Source organism: Canis lupus, chromosome 29, assembly GCF_048164855.1.
Source record: "Canis lupus baileyi chromosome 29, mCanLup2.hap1, whole genome shotgun sequence".
Taxonomy (NCBI): Eukaryota; Metazoa; Chordata; class Mammalia; order Carnivora; family Canidae; genus Canis; species Canis lupus.
The window spans coordinates 34,597,698-34,619,697 of NC_132866.1; the positions used below are offsets into that span (position 1 = coordinate 34,597,698).

At 38.6% G+C, this 22,000-nt stretch overlaps 2 protein-coding genes across 14 annotated transcripts in view; one reads left to right on the forward strand and one right to left on the reverse strand.

Annotated features, from left to right (window-relative positions):
- MARCHF5 (membrane associated ring-CH-type finger 5) overlaps positions 1 to 21,548 on the reverse strand; it is a 51,128-nt gene extending 29,580 nt beyond the window's left edge. The window contains exons 1-2 of the mRNA XM_072806128.1: positions 21,138 to 21,548; positions 4,218 to 4,420 (exon numbers count right to left, since the gene is read on the reverse strand). Of these exons, the coding sequence (XP_072662229.1) occupies positions 4,218 to 4,420; positions 21,138 to 21,172 (238 nt within the window). The 5' untranslated portion in view covers positions 21,173 to 21,548. The remainder of the gene's footprint in view (positions 1 to 4,217; positions 4,421 to 21,137) is intronic.
- Positions 21,549 to 21,552: 4 nt separating this feature from the next.
- Positions 21,553 to 22,000, forward strand: part of CPEB3 (cytoplasmic polyadenylation element binding protein 3) — a 199,551-nt gene continuing 199,103 nt past the window's right edge. For 3 of the 13 annotated variants that reach the window (XR_012020877.1, XM_072806118.1, XM_072806119.1), the window contains exon 1: positions 21,561 to 21,799. Coding sequence is in view for 6 of the 13 variants with exons in the window: in XM_072806118.1 (XP_072662219.1) it covers positions 21,711 to 21,799 (89 nt within the window). In the remaining 7 variants the exon portion in view is untranslated. Of the gene's footprint in view, positions 21,800 to 22,000 lie in introns of all 13 variants that reach the window. The other 10 variants (XR_012020875.1, XR_012020876.1, XM_072806117.1 and 7 more) reach the window with 6 other exon arrangements.

Below are 22,000 nucleotides of genomic sequence, written 5' to 3' on the forward strand. Positions count from 1 at the left end.
GTAATAAAAATTTTAATAACATTTTCCAAATTTGAAAAATAATGACTTTCTAGAAAATTCTTAGAAGTTCTTAACTGTTATGTTTCCAAGGTCACACATACTCTACAAGGATAGTTAAAAGGGGACTGTTAGTTGCTTACATTTAAACATGTATTTTGTTAATATCATCATGTATTAAATCCCAAATTTAAGAGAGCAAATCAATGCCTTAAATGTTCACATTTAGCTCAGAATATCATAGTGATAAATTATATAGTATAGTATTAGAGTGAAAATAGTGTGGTCTTAGAATGGGCTGTGACCAATGAATTAGGTAGGATTAGTTTGCACAAGAAAACCTCCTTTTTCCCACTGTACCATAATATATTATTAAACAGGGACTGAAACATCATAGAACAGGGACAAGAAGCCACGGAAGTATTCATATAATTTTCAACCACTCCAGCCTGCAATCAAATTCTGCATGAGCACTGGATGTTATACTAAATGTTGGCAAATCAAACTCCAGTAAAAAAAAAGGAAAGAAAAAAAAAGTCTGCATTAAGAATTTTGTCACTGGAAACAATGATTAAAAACTGTAGTCGAAGGCACTTCAACTTATTTTAACAAAAACAAGTACAAATGGTAAGTGCAAAATTATTATTATTATTTTTTTTATTGTTTTTTTTTTTTTAATCTTTATTTATTTATGAAAGTCACAGAGAGAGAGAGAGAGAGGCGCAGAGACACAGGCAGAGGGAGAAGCAGGCTCCATGCACCGGGAGCCCGATGTGGGATTCGATCCCGGGTCTCCAGGATCGCGCCCTGGGCCAAAGGCAGGCGCCAAACCGCTGCGCCACCCAGGGATCCCCGGTAAGTGCAAAATTAATCATGAATATGCTAAAAGAGAAAATCTGCTGGCAAAATTCTATCAGATGACACTATAGTACATCATATGTTTAGTACACAACAAGGAAGAACAATTACTATTATAGATGTATGTTCTTAAATATTTTGTTTTATGGCTGGAAGAAACCACTAGTGTTCAGAGAACGAAATCAACTCCGGGCATATACATAGAGATATATGGAGCTTTTAATTGAACCTCAGTGAAAACATGCTATAGAGAAGGGATTTTCTTTTAACCAACAATTATTTTTGAACCTCGACTTGAAAGGTATATTGGGATCACAGCCAGGAGCACTAGACATGTATGTAGCAAGAAAGAGTACATATAGCACCGGAAAGCTAATTCACACATGGCTTCATTTACAGACTATAGCTGGCATTTGATAGTATGCCCTGTGGTTTTTTTTTAATATTTTATTTATTTATTCATGACAGAGACATGGGGGGGGGGGGGGGGCAGACACACAGGCAGAGGGAGAAGCAGGCTCCATGCAGGGAGCCTGACATGGGACTCGATCCCAGATCTCCAGGATCACACCCTGGGCTGAAGGCGGTGCTAAACCGCTGAGCCACTTGGGCTGCCCAAGCCCTGTATTCTTGAATTAGTGTTGAAAACTGCACAGAAGGGATGCCTGGGTGGCTTAGTCGATTACACATCTGACTCTTGATTTTGGCTCAGGTCGTGATCTCAGGTTCACGAGATCAAGCACTGTGTTGGGCTCTGTGCTGGGTGTGTGTGAAGCCCACCTAAGAGTCTCTCCTTCTGCCCCTCCCCCTGCTCACAAGCATATGTACACACTCTCTCAAATTAAAAAAATAAAAAGGATAAAATATAAAGACCAAATCATGATACAAATGACTTAACCAAAAACAGTCTGACCTTTTCAACATCTACCTATTTTCTTTCCTTGCTATAGAAAAAAAAAAAAAATCAAGGTCTTAGTATTAGGTATACCTATAAATCATAATACCACACTAGTTCTAAAAATTTATTTCCTAGAACTGAATACAACCAAAAGGACAGATTTACCCAATGCCATCTTCCAAAATGAAATATTCAGCTTCGCTGCTCTGAGTGCCATTCATTTGTCAACTCAGTGCCTCATCTGACATAGTATGTAATTTTCAGTGAGAATTCTTGCAATAATTTTTGTATCCATCCATTTAAGTGTCTAAAACATCTAACAGAATCATCCTGTACTTGCTGCTGTTCTCAAAAAACTATAGTTGCAAAGCAAGATTACTAGAATTAAAAAGAAAGAAAAAAAACAGTTAAATATGAAACTTTTGACTTTAGTGAGCTCGGTATCAGTATGGTGAAAGAATGCAGTAGTAATTACTTTTCCTGATGTTTAAATTATTTTAGATTACTGCTTTAATATTATAGTTGACCCTATAATGTTATAGGATTTTTTTTGTGATAAATGTGATAAATTCAGTACAGTACTGTAAATGTATTTTCTCATGATATTCTTCAGCTTACCGTGAATCAACATTTACTTTACTGGTAAGGTTATTAGTACATAAGTTTCGGGGGGGGTCAAAAAACTGTAGGTGAATTTTCAATATTTTTATTTTTTAAGAAAGAGAGTGAGAAGAGAGAGCATGTATACCTATACAAGTGGGAGGGGCAGTGGGAGAAGATAATCTCAAGCAGGCTCCACACTCAGCATGGAGCTGACACAGAGTTCCATTTCACTACCCTGAGATCATGACCTGATCTGAAATCAAGAGTCGGACGCTTAACTGACTGAGCCACCCAGGCACCCTGCTGTAGGTGAATTTTTAACTGTGTAGAATCAGAGCCCTCAACCACTATGCTGTTCAAAGACCAACTTTTGGATTACTCTCTTGTCTTTATCTAAAATCCATGGTGTAGGGGCACCTGGATGCCTGGATGGCTTGGTAGTTGAATATTTGCCTTTGGCTCAGGTCGTGACCCTGGTGTCCTGGGATCAAATCCCACATCAGGCTCCTTGCGGGGAGCCTGCTTCTCCCTCTGCCTATGTCTCTGCCTCTCTCTCTGTGTCTCCTGTGAATAAATAAAAATCTTTTAAAAAAATAAAATAAAACAAAATCCATTACATACATGAAGACCCATCATGTGGTCTACAAATTCTAAATGTGAGAAACACTACATTCTCTACTACTTTCCTAAGAAGCTATTATTTCTTCCTTCATATTCCTTATGAATTATGGTAGGAAATACAGACAACCATGGAAATTGTTTGTCCTATTATTAACTGTCTCACATTAGAAAAGTGCTTCATTATCTGCATTTATGTTGCCTTATTTTTTTAAAAGAGGGTCTTATTTCAGTATCTATAGTACCTAGAAAACACACACTTAATAATTACTTCAAATTTCTCTTGAACTTTACTCCCCCTGAAAGTCATTCTTTCTGTCTGACCTTCCCAGAACCCAAACTGCTTTCATATATCTCTTGATTACAGCCATGGGTGATACTAAAAATGTTTAACAACTGGTATGGTATACACAGTCACCAGTTCATAATCACATGGCAATGGAACATGGTAACTAAGTATTAGCCTTAGTTACAGCTTCCTTTAAATAGTGTGCTCTAGGAGACAAACCATGAGAGACTCCTAACTCTGGGAAATGAACAAAGGGTTGCGGAAGGGGAAGTGGGCAGGGGGTTGGGGTAACAGGGTGACAGGCACGGAGGAGGGCATTTGATGGGATGATCACTGGGTGTTACACTATAAGTTGGCAAATCGAACTTCAATAAAAACAAATGAAAAAAAGAAAGTGTGCTCTACTTTTTTCAATGCTAGTCCCATTCTAAAAGATCTTTGGTCATTCCCTGCCTGCCAAGTTGCAGAAAGAATAAAGCAGTCTTCATGAAGAACAACCACATAAATTAAATTCCAAAGATGAGATGAACACTATTAAGTATTTAACTTCCCTACTTTTATTCCTTAATAGAAGAATTAAGGAGAAGTATTAGAAAGAACACACATTGTTGTTTTCCTTCTCCTACATCAATGGTCTCTAGAGAATAAAAGCTCTTTTGGTCAGGTTTTTTATTATAGCTTTGTTATTTGATTTTATCTACAGAGTCAGATGTCCAAGTTTTAATCCACTCGATCAAAATAAAAACATTTAATACACAAATGGATTTGAGGATATATTAGGGATAACGTAAACTGTTAGCAAGACAAATAACATTTAGAGAGGAAACGACAGAAAAGGAATAGAGAAATTTACAAAGAAGCAAACAGATGGGTCACTTTAAAATAAACCTGAGATGACTGAATTATGTAAAATAACATCACATATATCTCTGTTGTTTTGAAGGATCTGCTTACCCAACTTTGGAAAAACTATTAAGTATTCAGCATTGCATTGAGGACATGCCACTCTGGCTGTACTGTTTCCTCTTTGTTTTTCATCTACCCAGCGCTGCAGACAAGCCTGGTGAACCCATTTTGTAGATCCTCTGCACCTGCATGGTCTCACCCATTCAGCTGTTCTATCATCTTCATCAGTGGCAAAACATACCCAGCAACTTCTGTAAATGAGAATAGAAATAATGATGTTATCTTTAAGACCCCAGCCTCCTTTCCACTATAGCTCTCACTTAATGAGATAAACCTGTTTTCTATTACAGAACTTCTACTTTATATTTAAATACCCAAGGAAAAAAACAATCAATACGTTTCCAAGAGGAGTTTCTTCTTTTTCTTGTATTCTTCTGCAGAATATTGTGTTTTCTGAATTTTGCTTTTATGTAATTTTTCCCCCTTTCTAATAATTCTTCACCTTCTTTTATGAATCAGAGCACAAAACGACAACCCTCAAGCTGCTTTTGAAAGACCTAATAATTCTTTGAGGAGTGGTAAGCACAGGAATATGTGAAATTCAGTATTTTGCCCACTTCAATAGCACTAACCTCTTCAATTTGGAAAACTGAAGTATTACACAAGTAATTTCACTATGGTATCATTCAATTTTCAACTAAGAAAAAAACATTTCTTTTTCTGGTAAAGTATGATCATGAGAAGAGAGAAAGATTATTAAGTTTTAAAAAAGCACAAAGGGAAGAGATGAGGACATTAGCATAAATTGTTTTAGGATAGTAATATAGTAAATTTGAGCCTGCATGTTACCATTATAGATATGAATGGGTTTCCATTTTTGTGCGTGTGGAATTATACTTATTATATTTGAAATCTAGAAGTCTCAACTCTGAGATGTTTATATTAAAAATTCTATTGAGATGGTTAATTTTAAAACGCTTCCTATTTTGCTTTTGAGAGTACTTCATGGAGGTACTTAGATGGCTCAAGTCAGTTAAATTTCACTCTTGATTTTGACTCAGTGGGAAGTCTGCTTGAGATTCTTTCCCTCTCCCTCCGCTCCACACCCTACTCAAATAAATACTTGAGAGAGAGAGAGAGAGAGAGAGAGAGAGAGAGAGAGTCTCCAGCAGACTCCCCTCTGAGCATGCAGCCTGACATGGGGCTCAATCCCACAACCTGAGATCATGACCTGAGCTAAAATCAAGAGTCAGACACTTAACCAACTGGGCCACCCAGGCACCCTAAAAAAAAAAAAAAAAAAAAAAAAAGTACCTCATGGGCATGGGAAAGGTCCAGGAGCTTTGTACTATCACTCAATAAACTTTGCTTTACTTTTTTTTTTTTTTTTGTAAAAGATTTTATTTATTCATGAGACACATAGAGAGGTAGAGACAAAGGCAGAGGGAGAAGCAGGCTCTCTGCAGGGAACTTGATGGACTCAACCCCCAGACCCTAGATCACGACCTGAGCCAAAGGCAGATGCTCAACCACTGAGGCACTCAGGTGCCCCTCAATTTTGCTTTACTATTTAAAAAAAAAAAAATGTACCTCATGAAGTCTAATTTGCTCTTGCGGAATTAGGTTGCAATTATGTTTTTCCCCAATTGACACAAGTTTTGACAGTAGGGCAAATATAACTTAACTCAATGAGACCATTCACTCCTCCCCCATTAAAGTTTATACAACTGGAAACTGCTAATTAAAGCTTGTTACCTACTGTTCACTTTTCCTTTAATTAGATAGGTGGCTTCTGTCAGAACAACTAGCTTAACTAGGCTCAATGGGAAAGACTATATAATCAGGTACCATACATGTGTGAGATCTCCAGTCTTTGTAGAAGAACATACATTTTAATTGTGTGCTCCAATTAAAGCTTTCCAATTAGAATAGGGGAAAAAAAAACTTAACTGAATTCATGGCAACAACATCCAAAATTGTGATTTTACTCAGCTTTCAAATTCAATCAGGTTTTATATGGCCCAGGTAAAAATGGGAGATAGGTAGTGTTTCTTTAGCACTCTGACCCACCTCAACCAAGCTTTCTGGGCCTTCATACTACCTCATGGTTATCCAAAAGTGCCTCTTCCTTTCCATCTTTTAAATTTTATTGTGGGAAAATATACATAAAACTTACTACTTTAACCATTTTTTAAGAGTATAATTCAGTAGCATGAAGTGTGTTCATATTACTGTGTAATCATCACTACCCATGGTTTGACTGAAGTGTAACTATATAATCTATGAAGTTTTGCACAAAACTTCAATTGACAAGTAGAGAGCAAACGGACTTGATTAACTGAGGTATTAGTATTAATGTACCCCACAACTGAGGTAATTTGGTAAATTTGTATACCTCTGAGAAATGAGATATATAGTTTTGGTAACAACACATAGGCAGAACACCTAGAAACTTTCTAGGTTCTTCTAAGTATTTCATTTCAACAATGAGCATATGTAGCTAAGTACATCTAGACAGGCATAATTAGTGTTAAGGTGAACTGAATAAAGCCAATTTCAGTCATGAGGAAAAAAATAAAATGTAAAAATATATCAGAACAACTTTAATATTAGTTTAAACCAAATGAAATTGTCTACATTTGTCTGTTTTTGACCTATATAAATGGCAATTTCATATTTCAATCTAATGCAAATACTTGTGTAGCTATAGTCCCCATAAATTCTGCTTAGTTGTTAAGGTTATTTTTCCCAAAATTTTATTACCAAAAATTTTAAACTTTCAAAAAAAAAAAAAAAAAAAAACCGGAAAACTGTTCAGTGACTACCCATATTCTCAATATCTAGATTCTATAATTCATTTTGCTTTATATGTGCTTTACTATTCATTCATCAATACGTTTTTTTTTTATTCATTTCAAAGTGGAAGCATCAGTATACCCCTAAACACTTTCATAGTTTTACTTTTCAGAAGGTACTCAACTGACATTTATAGCATTTTTTTCTAATTTCAAAACTATGGTAGATCAGGTAGTTGAACGAGGATTTATTTTCCATATGATTTATATGGAAACATACTAGGAATTAAGCCCAATAGGAAGCGCTAATACAAATAACCTTGCTTTCATTGTTTGCTTCATGGTTACAAATGAGCTAATGCTCATTACAGATTAACTGAAATTACCTTACAGAGGACATATTAAAAGAAACCTTATTGATACCAAAACTCTCAAATCCACCAACTTACCATATCCATTTTCTCTTTATTCCAATTGTTACAGTTAATCTGATGATGGTCATTTGAGATCAAATACTAAACTTCTGGTAACACCAAATTACTTCATTTAAAAATTATGGTTTAGATACAGATAAATATGTAAAGGAATTTTTTAACAATAGTACAGATGTTGCCAGCAACATTTACGGAGTATTCACTGGGTCCATGTTGTTGCACAAACAAAATAAATGGATGACTGTATCTGTTTGGGAAAATCCTTTAATTTAGTTAGGGCCACATTCAGTAGACAGATTAAAGGTTCCAGTGAAATTACCATAGGTATATCCATTTTAAGAAACTGAGGGATCAATTTGGAGATCAGAGAAAGCTTCAGGGAGAAGTGATAGTAGAAATTAGCAGAGGCAGGGACAAGTGATTACAGAGATTCTCAAAGTTTTCTGGACCAGCAACTTCAGCATCACTTGGTAACCTGCAAATTCTCTAGTTCCATCCCAGAGCTAGTGAATCGAAAACTCTGGAGGAGGAGGGCCTTGAATTCTGTGAGGGTGATCCTGAGGTAAAGTTTGAGAACTGCTAGTACAGAAAAATGGCAGCTGAGGGGCACCTAGGTGGCTCAGTTGGTTAAGCATCGGATTCTTGGTTTGGGCTCAGGTAAGGATCTCAGGGTTGTGAGACTGAGCCCCATGTAGGGCTTAGTGCTCAGCACTGAGTCTGCTTGTCCCTCTCCCTCCTCTCTGCCCTACCCCTCACTGGCTCATAGGCACTATAAATAAAATTAAAAAAAAAAAAAGAAAAAGAAAAATGGCAGGTAAAAAAAAAGCAAAGAGATTGGTGAAAGCAAACTGTTATGAAGGAGATATTTTTATTGGATTTGCTTAGGTTAGAAATAACTGCTTTTTTAATATGTGACAGTACAGAAAGTGTTAAGTTCTAAAGAATTTATTAATTGACTTACAACCTTATTAGATATAGTTACCTAATATGTAAAGAAATATAATCTGTGATATAGGGGCCAGGCACATGGGAGATGAACTTAAAGCTATAAAAACGGTCACATGAATGTTTTTAGGCAAACAGCTTATAAGACAGTTACTAGTCTTCAGGGCTGGAAAACAAGAGGGGAGGGAACAAAATACATATGTTTACAAATCCTTTCTTTTCTCTTCTTAAAATTTCTGATAGACTGGCCAGGAAATATCAGCTGAGAAGGTCTTATCATTATGCTTTCCCTCTCTCCTTCCCCAAACCCTACCTCCCTTCTTGGTGCAGTCTATTTCCGCTATTTATTCCCTAATTCTTCACCTTCCTCCTTTTAGGGAGAAAAGAGGTGATGGCTTTACAATTTCTGAATATCTCAGAAAGGAGGACAGAGTACAAACTTATAGTTTAACGGATAGCACGATTTCTCTTCTTTAGGAATAAACAGTATTCCATGTTTTCTATGGAAAACCACCCTCTCTTTAACCTCAGTCCTGTATGTGGTTTAGGCAGTTTAGTCTTCTCCCATCCCCAGCTGCAAGAAAAGTAATCCTTAGATTGATTTAAGGGCGTATCCCACTCCCAAATTATAGTGATTGAAGACTTGGCCCATGAAGCTGGTTTTATCAGATTGGATCTCAGAATTTTTGCTGGGAAAGCTGGTACATAGGCTTTCTCTTTTCTGCTGAGCTTGAAGGCAGAAAAGTGTGAAGCTAAATGAAGGTATAAGGCTATATTACTGCCAGGAGAACCACCATGTGGGGCCTAAAGAACCCAGAGGAAGCTGAAAGATGGAAACTGATGGCTTTGAGACATGGATCAAGCTGTGCTTCAAGCTAAATATACTTTTGTACTTTCACTTACATAAACCTATAGTTGTTTTTTTCAGCTTAATCAGTTTGGGGCAGAATTCCAACCATGTGCAACACAAACAATCTTGATAGAATGTGAAAACCTCTACGAGACAACCCCAGATATGAGACAACCCCAGAACAATTATGATATAAACTCCAACAGCTTTTATAAGTACACACAGTATTTTTTGTCAACAGCTTTGTTTCCTACTGACCAGAACTTGAACAAAAAAATCTTAAACCTAATTCTCACTCTAAGTACTCTGAGTCTTGCAAGCTTTTCTATTTCTTACACTGGGAAAAATATGTTCTTGACTTTGCTATTGGATCAGGTTTTAAATAAAAACAGACAACAAAGATAAAACCCAACATTTTTAAATTAAAATTTTTTACTGATAATGCCATAATATTTGCATTTCAGGATAAATATGACAATCCTACTTTAGGGGCACCTGGGTGGCTCAGTGGTTGAACATCTGGCCTTTGGCTCAGGTCACGATCCGGGGGTCCTGGGAGGCTTCTCCTTCTGCCTATGTCTCTGCCTCTCTCTCTGTGTCTCTCATGAATAAATAAATAAAATCTTTTAAAAAAATCTAATTCAAGTTAATAGAATTTTAAAGTTATAATTTTTGGGAAGCATTCTGAAGGTTATAAAAAGTGACAATAACTGGCTATTTTCCGAAAAGACAAAGCCAAAAACCTTTCAAAGTCCACACCGAAGAAGAGGTTATAATTTCTTAAAGAGAAACTCCAAGTTTCTCTGCTCCCTTTCAATCCTCCAATCTGTTCAATGTGATGCACAAACATCATTTGAGAACTTACTAGAAATGCAAATTCTCAGGCTCTACCCAAGACCATATAGAATCAGAAATTCTGGGAGTAGGACCTGACACTACATTTAAAAATTTTATTAAAATTTTTTTTTTAAATTATTTTTCTTTTGTTGTCGTGGTAAAATACATATAAAATTTACCATCTTAACCATTTTTAAGTATAAGTTAAGTGGTATTAAATACATAATGGTGAGGCACCTGGGTGGCTCAGTAGGTTAAGCATCTGCCTTCAGTTCAGATCATAATCCCAGGGTACTGGGATCCAGCCCCACATCAGGCTCCCTGCTCAGCAGGGAGTCTGCTTCTTCCTCTCCCTTTGCCGTTCTCACTACTTGTGCTCTCTCTCCCTCTCTCTGTCAAATAAATAAATAAATAAAATCTTTAAAAAAATGCACGTTGTATAACCATCACAACACCCACCTTGTAGCTCCTTTTCAACTTGTAAAACTCAAACTTTATACCTATTAAACAACTCCCCATTCTCTCTTCCCTTCAGCCCTGACAACCACCATTATAGTGTCTTTATGAATTTGACTATTCTAAGTACTTCATATAAATGGAATCATCCAGTATTTGTCTTGTGACTGGCTTATTTCACCTCACATAATGTCCTCAAGGGTTATCCATGTTGTAGCATACTGCAGAATACCCTTCCTTTTTAAGGCTGAATAATATTCTAGTGTATGTATATATTTAGCTAATGTGAATAATGCTGCTACGAACATGGGTATACAAATATTTTTTTGATACCCTGCTTTCAATTCTTTGAGGTATATACACCCAGAAGTGGCACTGCTGGATTATATATAGCAATTCTATTTTTAATTTTTTTGAGGAACTGCTGACATTGTATTATAACATACCTAAAGTTTAAGAATCTCTGCTCTAGCTATTCTTTCCTTTTACTTCTTGATTTCCTTTGCACGTCTCTTCAACTCACTATTAAAATTTCATTTTACACTCAATGTAAGCATTTTAAGATTATTTGGTTTTTAATTTAAACAGTAAGTAAAATGTTTAAATTTTTTTTTTCTCCTAAGGAAAAGAGCCAGCTGAATTTGGGGAGAAGACTATGCAATTTCAGGATGTTCTAAATGAGTAAAGAATCTGGGCTTTGGAGCCAGATTGCCAGAGTTCAAATCCCTGCTCACCATTTACTACAGGTGTAATGACACAATTTCTTGTATTATAAAGCACAGGTTCTTAATCTGTGGTTCATGAAAACTTACAGGGTTCTGGTAAATTTGGATGGGGAAAGAACTCATATATTTTTGCTAACCTCTATATAAAATTTAATTTTCTTCCAATGATGAAGGTAAGCAAACCATAGTAATACTAGTATAGTGACCAGAAATTTTCATATTACTTTACAGCTAGATATGCATATCCCAAAATAACATTTAGCTCATGGTTAATTTGAATTTAGCTCTCAGACCAACCAACAGAGCTTGTATTTTAAGCTGCGAAAGCTCATATTACTATGTCAGATTTTTAATATGCTGATTTGCTATAGTTCAACATAATTGGTTTCATTTCTGATTCTATATGTTTTCATTCTTTCAAAACATTCTGAGCAGGAACCCACAGGCTTAATCAGTCAGCCAAAGGAGTTCTCTGCACAAAAAAGGTTTAATGTTAAGATCCCTTATTGTTAAGGATTTAACAAGTGATGATGAAACTGCCTAAGAACTGCCTGGCAGAGGTGCCTGGGTGGCTCAGTCGGTTAAGCTTCTGACTCTGAATTTCAGCTCAGGTCATGATCTGAGGGTTGTGAGATTCAGCCCCTTGTCAGGGCTCCTTGCTGGGTATGGAGCATGCTTAAGTTCCTCTCTGTTCCTTTCTGCTCCCCTCCCCCGCAATTGTCTGCCATATATATAACCACCAAATGAACACTAGCAATAATGGCGCTGATAAAGATGAGAAGGATGGTGTCAACTTTACATCTATGCCTAGATTTTATGGAAGCACTTTGTTACCTAAATTAACACATAGAGCAATTCTGCTTGGCACCCTTGTATTCACTGGAAAAAGTCCTGGATTCCTAATCATTCCTCCAAATTTTTCAACAGGCCACTACCATTGCTTAAGATACTCATTCAAATCCTATCAATTCATTTTCTTCCACTGTCTTTTCTAAATGCCTCCTGCTTGCTGATATTCACACTGTTTACTTCCACACCTTCCCCCCTGCCAAGTTCCGATACATCACTTTAAAAAGAAAAAGGAAATCGGGGAATTATCACAATTGGCTCAGGGGTTAAAGAACATATCACTATTATTAAAGTATGAAGAGAAAAGAACTAGATGAATTTAAAGAATATTATTCATTCCTTAACATAAATGTATACTACCTTAATGGCAATGGTAGTATCACTAAATCTGTATGTATAACATGCCACTCTTTATAAAAGATTTTATTCCACATTTTAAAATTGTACCTTTTTTCCAGTTATAGATCCTTAAGAGTAAACTTTATATAAACTGTTTAAAGAATACATGGCTAGTTTGCCTTAAAACAAAGATTCAAGATCTCTTAAATCAACTTGAGTACCTACTAAGAACATTCACTATTTCATGCCAGAAGGAATACACTAAGTGTCAAGAAAAGATGTTAGAGACCATAAGACAGAAATATGATGACAGAAAAACAGGATGAAAGGGCTGAGATGGTTTCATGAAAAGGAGGGAACTACAAATGAGGATTCACGCTGAACTGGGGAATGAAAAGGGTATTCCAAGTAAGAATAGCATAAACAAGGGATGCCTGGTTGGCTCAGTGGCTGAGCATCTGCCTTTGGCTCAGGGCATGATCCTGGGATCTGGGATTGAATCCCACTTCGGGCTCCCTGCAGGGAGCCTGCTTCTTCTATGCCTCTGCCTCTCTCCCTGTGTCTCATGAATAAATAAATAAATCTTAAAAAAAAAAAAAAAAGAATAGCATAAACAAGCTTAGAGACAGAAATGAGCATATGGTCATGGACAATGAGAAGACCAGCATGGTTGGAGCAGGTTTTTTTTTTTTAATTTTTAAAAAAATTTATTTATTCATGAGAGACACAGAGAGAATGAGAGAGAGAGGCAGAGGGAGAAGCAGGCTCCATGCAGGGAGCCCGACGTGGGACTCGATCCTGGGTATCCAGGATCACGCCCTGGGCTGAAGGCAGCACTAAACCCCTGAGCCACTCAGGCTGCCCTGGAGCAGGTTTTAAGATAAAGCTATTATATAGATACCATACAGATATTTAAAACCAGTTGGGAAAGGATGGAAGACAAAGATATCCTCATTTCAGGGCTCATTTGTGACTCATCCACTGTTTATATGATTATTTTTTAAAAGTTGGCGGGGGGGTGGGGGGGGGTGGGGGGAAGAAACTTTAATTATCAATAAAATAGCTTCTCAATAGCACATAAATTTACTAAGCAAGATAGGTATGACTATCTAATTTAAACAACTGGCAGTAAAGTCTATCTTTCCAGACCCAAATTGTAGGTGTTTATCTTGGATTATTAGAAGGATGTGGGAAATCATGGGCTCCTGCCTTAGAGATCACTTTGATTAAAACTGGTGCAGCAGAATAGAAGAAATCCAGGAGATAGGAGAGAGAACGCTGTTTCAGGCTTTAAACTGCTGCTGTTGTGTTATATAAGGTGCCTCAACAATGTGTTTGCAGGACTGTTTTAAGTAAAGAGAACAAGCACTCCTTAATTCAGAACATGCTTTAGAGAGCTATACTCTGGTTAATGCAAGAAAGGCCTCATTTAACAATGGAAAGAACTACACTGCTTGCTTTGTCTCAGGATTAAAAGTGTCACACCCCATGTACTCTGGAACAGGAACTATACTATCAAGAAGACTAAAAATCCTTTTATATGTCTGTTCACCCAAGTGGAATGTAAGTTAAAGTATCTGGATTCATCACAAAGATACAACCACAATTACGACACATTACCAAAGTGTAAAACTGAAGGGAAATACACCACAATGAAAGCAATAAAGCACATATATATATATATGTATATATATATATATCTTCATAAATTCTGCAATTATTTCCGTCTTAAATAAATAAGGAAACAAAAGCCCAAAAAAGTTATTTGCCCAAAGCCTCATAGAGAGGCACAGATGCAACCTAGGCCTTAACTCCAAAACACTGGCTTTTTTCACTGCACCACACTGCCATATATATATACAGTGAATTCTGAGAAAATTTTCCATTTATTTCATAGGAAATTATAGCCAGTTTAAGAAATTGTTTCATTTTTGCTCGGGTACTTTTAAGCAGCCATAAGGAGGTTTTACCAGAGATCTAAATTCCTTCCAGTCTATTTCTCTGTGCCATATAAATATTATCAACTTAAAAACTTTGGCATGTAAAGAGTTAGGAGCTGTGTATGTATCTAAGGTATGTAAAGAATTGCTACATAAGTCTGGAGAAGAGGGAGGAAATATTTCTGGCTAAAGTGTCCAGAAAAGCTTTATAAATGAGGCAGAACCTAAACTGGGTCTTAAAGAATGGGGAGAACTTTGAAAGGCAAGATGCTAAAAACAATTTTGTGTTCAGAGGACAGTAAGCAAATCAGTTTGGGCTGGGCAATAACATGTATGTACTCATTCGTAAAGAGAATTAATAAAATACAGAAGGTTTTGAGCAAAGGAGATAATTCTTTAAGTGGTGCTTTTGCAAGGTTATTCTAAGCACTTGATATGTCATAAAAAATGAAAAGAGACACAGATTCAACAGTGTATTTCAAGGCTCTGTGGGTAAAAGCAATAGGGAATAGTTTCTGTTCTCAGTGAACTTCCAGTTGAATGTGCATGATGGTGGTGGTAACAGATGTGTGGAAGGCTCTGAGACACGGGATTTACTGTGATAAACCCATAAAGGTTCTATGGAAACACAGGAAGGGAAACTCACTCTGTCTAAAGGAGCTATGTAATACTTCAAGGTGATATTTGAGCTGAATTCTTAAGATGATTAAGAGCCAGGTGTTAAAAGAGAGGAAGTCATCTAAAACAAAAATAAGGAAATGGGATATGCTTAAAAATAGGCATAGAATATTAGGGTGGCCAGGGTGGTTAAGTGTCTGATTCTTGGTTTCAGCTCAGCTCATGATCTCAGGGTACTGGGATCAAGCTCCACAGGGTGCTCTGTGCTCAGTGGGGAATCTGTTTGAGGATTCTCTCTCCTTCTCCCTCTCCTCTCCCAGTGCATGCATGCATGTGTATATATATAAATAAATATATAAAATATACAAAAATAATATATATGTGTGTATAAATACAAACATACATACATAAATAAAATCTTTAAAAAGAAAGCACAGGATATACCCACAGGCAATGTAGTGGAATACAGAAGAGTACAATTAAGGTAGATTGAGACTGAATTACATTAATAGACCTAAGCCATTTCACTATGGTCTTGAAAATTTACATTTTATCCTACAGGTGATTTACAGACTGCAGCATTTGAGGCACAGACATAAGGTTATTATAATTATGCCTTGGTCAATTCTGGTACCATTCTATAAGTCAAACTGGAAGAAGAAAAAGTAGAACCAGAGAAGAAAGAATCTCTATTTGATGAGTGAATTTGGAGGGAAACAAACAAAAACAAAACAAAACAAAAAACAAAACAAAGATTTAGGTTTCATGGTTGGTGGACTAGACAGATGGATTAATCAAGATCCAAAAATTAGGAAGAAAAGTAAAAGCCAGGGAAATATCAGGTGTTTAGTTTTAGATATGTTAAGACGCTAGTAATACCATGTATATACATGTAGAAATGTCTATAGGCCAGCTAGGAAAGAGACACTAAAGTATGGGTAAGTGGTCAGAAATAAAGACACACATCTGGGAGTCATTCAAATAGGTGAAAGTGAAATAGTAAGTGGGTACCGTACTTATGTAATTGAAGGGAGTAAAGGTAAGGTAATGCATGAAGGAGGAAAAAGCAAAAGATAGAGAAATCGTATGGAACAATAGAATATAATTTCAGGAAGTTATGGGGTGGTGGTTATCAGTTTCATCTTCATTACAAATACGTCAAGGATATGAGGACCAAGCAAAAAAGGCACTAAGTTTATTAATTAAGAAATTTACTGGTGACTTTTACAGGGCACTTGGGTGGCTCAGTTGAGCTTTCAACTCCTGATTTCAACTCAGGTCATGATCCCACTCAGATTGTGAGATGGAGTCCTGCATCAGGCTCCCTGCTCAGGGTGGAGCTTGCTTGACATTCTTTCTCTAACTCTCCCTTTTACCCCCAACTCCCCCCATCCCCCGCTCTCACTCTAAAATAAAATCTTTAAAAAAAAAAAAAAAGAAAGAAATTATTGGTGACCTTTAGTATACTTTAAGTAGAGCTAAGGACAAGAGAAAGAGGAATGAAAGTCAAATTATAAGGAGAGCTAAGAAAGAGAAAATGACCTAAATATCATAAATGGGAATAGATTAAGTAAAAAAAGAACAATGTCAATCCAATGAATATTATATATATTCTCTTTAATTGCTGAGCATCACAGAACTCAGAATGTATCTATGTATGTATTTATTTTTAAAGATTTTTATTTATTTATTCATGAGAGACACAAGCAAAGGGAGAAGGCGGCTCTCTGCGGGGAGCCATATGCAACTCTGCTGAGCCACCCAGGTGTTCCTCAAAGTAGTATTTAAAACAACAAATTGTAGATTGATATATTTAAATTTTAGAAACAAAAACAAAACCATGACTTATATATGGTATATATAAAAGCATTAAACAAAGGAGACTGGAAGAATATAAACTCATTTACGATAGTAGAATGGGGATGGAGAGAAGATATGCAACTAAAAGTGGTCAAGGGGGATTTCTGTTATGTTTTCACTTTTAACATACAGATAGATGCAACTATAACTAATTGCTATGGTTTTTAATTCTAGGTATTGGTCTGTAATTGTCAAAATAGGATAGTGATGTGAATGAGGAAAAGATGCCAACTGAGAAAATGAGAAATTGCTTTAATGGAAACTAAGAGATGATTATATAAATCCAAAGATAATATGGTATGTTCCTATCAGAATACATCCTCCAAAGGGATGTACACCTCCCAAAGGGATGTACACCTGTGATTGATAACACTTTCACAGAGAGGATTCTAATTCACTTTGTCACTGCAGGAGAGGGGCAGGAAAGAGATTATTCTCTTCACTTTCCCTTCCATATGACTGTTTTGGGACACTGGCTAAGTGCCTTGCCTACTCACCAGGTAAAAGTAAGTGATGCAAGACAACCTCAACAAAATCCTGAGTGTTTACTGTGAGATGGGAGTAGACGTAAGTCAGGTTTCCAGAAGCAACACTCAGCAGGCCCAGGCTTCAAATGTTAGGTCCATTCCTGCAGTTTATTACAATATTCTTTGTACTCTCAATACATTTAATCCCAATTTTGAGAAACACAAGAGAAATCAAGAAAATAGATGGTGATAGAGTAATGATACTAAGCATCTGAGTTTATAAGTGCTTATAATTTCAGAGCAGTGTCACAAATGATACTAGAAAACTACCCTTTTCCCACTATTCTCAAAAATTGTTTACCCACAAAAATTTTAAAAATTTGAATAATAAATTTATACAGGACAGTTGCTTACTGTTACCAAAATGAAAGGCAATCTAAATATATATCTTTTTTTTTCCACCTACAAATACTGGAATAAAATTTATCAAGATAAACTAACAATCGCTAAACGAAATTTATTCACAAAGGACAGGGCAATTCGACTTCAGTTATTAATAAGTTGTATTTAATTTAAGAACCCTGAAAGACTAAGTAGTATAAACTGAATGCACAATCCATGTTACTATTAAACACAATTTTGGGATCCCTGGGTGGCGCAGCAGTTTGGCGCCTGCCTTTGGCCCAGGGCGCGATCCTGGAGACCCGGGATCGAATCCCACGTCGGGCTCCCGATGCATGGAGCCTGCTTCTCCCTCTGCCTGTGTCTCTGCCTCTCTCTCTCTCTCTCTGTGACTATCATAAATAAATAAAAATTAAAAAAATAAATAAATAAAATAAACACAATTTTCATTTTATTTGACAGTTAATGAAACACAAACCTCACTATAATTTAAACTCCGTATGAGCATTTTTGGTTGTGTTCACTACATAAATCAAGGGCCTAGAATGGTACTGGGTATATGCAGGCACTCAATATTTAATATATAAGTTCAATAAATACAAATACTTAATAATTCACCATCATATACCTAACTTTTAACTTAGAAGCAACAGAACATTTTGTGTTAAACATATTCCTTAATCTTCTCAAGATAAAACCTACATTGGAGAATTAAACATATGGCCAGGTTTCTGAGCTAAATTCTGTCCCTCAAAAACTGCCACCTGAAAACCAAGCCAGGGAGAAGCCAAATTCACGGCAAGAATTATGAACCCTAATCGGTTGACACATTTTAATCTGTTACGTTTGTCAATATTCCTCAAATGAATCAATCAAATATCTTTGTATTCAATTTGTATGCAGGGCCAGCCCAGATTAAGATGATAGTAAATACAAAAGAGATGGGAGGAATTGCCACACATAGGAGAATCTTAAGCATCTTCCTTATGCCTAAATAATGAATAACATTTTATCGTTTTATATAAGTGCTTACATGTGTTCTCATAGGATACAGTCCTGTGAGGCAGGACATTCTCATTTTATAAATAATGATGGACCGCCTCAGAATTTAAGTCCAAAATCACATTTTGCCACTTACTAGCAGCAAAATGAAAATTTCACAATTACAGTCTCTAAGGCCCAAACTTTTCTCACGAATTCATACTCTTATCATGAAATAATCCCTTAGGGTTTAGGGCAGTATTTTTCAACCACATTAGAAACATCTAGAAAGCTTTTGAAAATACAGATGCTCAGGCCTCATCCTTCTAGAAATCTGTGATCTGACATGTCTTGGGCAGAGCCAGGCATCCATCCATATTTTTTAAATTAATTAATTAATTTATTTATTTGAGAGAGAGAGAGAGAGCATGAGCGCTTATGAGAGCTGGTGCCAGGAGGGCACCTGGGGGAGGGGAGGCACAAGGAGAGAGGGAGAGTATCCCAAGCAGACTCCCAGCTGAGTTAGGGAACCCCGGGGTGGTGGGAGGTGATCCATCACAAGCCTGAGATCATGACCTGAGCCAAAATCAAGAGTCAGCCACTTACTAAGTTACCCAGGCGCTGCCCATCTCCCCCTCCCCTCCCAAATCCATATTTTAAAATGCTCTCCAGATGATTCTGATGTGAAGCCAGGTTGCAAACTACTGACTGGGATAATAGTCTTTGAATGTCATCTTATGAATCTACCTTGAGGTTATGTCAAAAAGGTACAAAAGATAAGGGTAAGCCAATATTAGAGTCATAGGCTTCAGTAAATGCGGTCAGAATTTCCAAGTTTCTGTTAAGAAGTTGTAAATGCCTCACAAGTACTCCCTGGCTTTTACTTTTATGGAAATCTCCAAAGAATATATGAAAGCCAAAAACTCTTCTAAAAGTCACCTGTGTTAGAGTGAAAGTGGCAGACACTCAAAGGGGAAGAACAAATCGAATTACAACATATCCTGCACCAGAATAGGTTGTCATTTGATTGGAACTGGCAGTGGATGACAAGGTTTCCTCTGGGCATTAAGTAGTCCTATGTAATTTGCCAGTATGTTAAATTATAATGAAGGGAAAACCTGGTAACTTGTCAGATCCCTAGATGACTGGGGAAAATGAGAAAAAAAATTCATGCATTTGTTCATCAAACAAATACTTACTGATGTACACCGAGTACCAGGCTCTGTTCTAGGATTTAAGATAAATGAGGAAGTTTCTGCCTTCTAGGAGTTTATAAATTACTTACATTAAAAACGGGGTGGTCAATACAACCTGACCTAAATGCTGACTTCAAAAGAGGGCTGGCATAAGAACTCGATCATCCCAACTGAATACAGTAACATGATTTTTTATCAACTTTGATGTCTCAAAATTCTGGGCTTCACAGGAAATGTCTGTCACTCTGGGAAGAGATGTACATTGGGTGATTTGTGTTCTGGGTGTGGCTGATCCAAACAGCGATTAACTGGGTATAATGTCAGTTAAGGGAGGCCTTTCATTTAATGTCTTACAGTTGAATCTTCTTTACTCAGTACAAAGAACTGTACCACCTGCTTCATAGGGTCCAAGTGGTCTGTTGACAATGTAAGCAACCATAAACATTATGCATTAGCCTGTAGCACTAGCTATGCCAGGAATTTAAGACCTGGGCAGGGAAAAATGTAGATTTAGTCTTCCAAAAACTCAGGGTAGGAACCATGCACTAGACTCTGAACAGCAGAGGGCGGTGCAATCGACCTCACAAAAAAGAGTTTCACAGACTGGAGCCCCCCAGAAATGGGCCACTGACCCCAGTATAATATAAAACTTTCTCGGTGAACTCAACGAATCATAAAATATGCTAACTGTTCAGTGTTGGGCCCATGTGGCTGTTTTCCATGACCTCTACTCTAGTCTGACCATTAAAGCTCCCTTGCGGGTACTCTAGACCTTACAGCTTTGGGGTGGGGATGGGGGAAAGGAGAAATGAAATCAGACTCTCAGGCCTCCCAAAAGAATGCTCGCCCTTGGTTTTTGGAAAGAGTCTTAAAATTGTAGGAGATCACTCCCTTGAAAGATAGTCTAGTTGTTCTTGCCAGTGACATCGCTAACAAACACGTTACAACATAGTTTGGGGGGGAGGGGAGGGCTGCAAGAAACAGAAAAAGAAACTAATTCCGTGGATTAACCCAAACCCCTCTCACTTCCAAAGGGCGTTCCAGCAAAACCAGACGCCACTCCCCAAGCTTCTCTTTAAGTCTACGCACCCGAGCCACCTGCTCTGTCCTTCCCCAGCACGGACTCTAAACTTTCTGCCCCTCACGGCCCCCCGGCCGTGGAACTCCTCCCGGCACCCCAGGCTCCGCTTACGGAGAGCCTCGAGGCCGAACACCGGCAGGACGACCCAGAGCGAGGGTCCGCGGCTCGCGTTCTCCCCCACGGCTGCCCGTACCTGTCCAGCATCTGCTGTAGGGCTTGGTCCGGCATCTTCCGCGGAGCCGGCGCACTCGGCCCTCCGCAGTGGACCTGGTCAGGGCCAGGCCCAGGGACAATAGCACTGAGAGGCGGCGGAGTAGGCCTCAGCCCGGCGGCAGCCGCGAACCCGCCGCCCAGCCTCCTGGGGTGGCTCCGCGAGCCCGGAGGCGGCGGTGCGCGTCCAGCGGGCGTCCGGAGGAGGCGGTGGAGAGCGAGGAGGAGGAGCCTGGGGCGGGGAGGCGGCGATCGCGGCCCGGGTTCCTGCCCGTCGGCCCGGGGTTCCGGTCCATGGACCGCGGGCGCCGAGTTGCTGCCGGCGGAGGAGCTACCTCTGTGAGGTAAGAGTCACCGCCTCCGTGCGCGCCGGGGTCACGACGCAAGGCGGCCCAGAGCAGCCTGGGAGATGTAGTCCTCGGACCGTCCCCGCTAGAGGCTGCACAGCCCGCCCCGACCACCGCCGCCGCGCCCGCCGCCGCCCGGCCGGCGCCCTCCCGTTTCCTTCCTCCAGGGGGAAAAATGTCCTTCGGGCCGCTTTCCAGGAAGCAGCAGGATGTGCCGCTCCACTGTCAGTAGCAACAAGGTCAGCCCTTCCTGCCTGTTTCTTTTCTCAGCTCTTGCCCTCAGGTGGGACCGAGCCAGGTGAGCGGAGGGGGCTGAAGGGCCATTTCTCGTCAGGGTCCCCGGCCCCAGTCGCGGCGTCGGGGCGGGCCGTGGCGGGGATGAGGGTGGCAGTAGAGCCTTCAGAAGCCCTCCGCGCAGGGGCCAGTCTCTGCCGCGTCTGAGCTCGTTTGGGGGAGTTACACAACCCGTGCAAGGGCTCGGGTGCACCGGTGCGGGAGG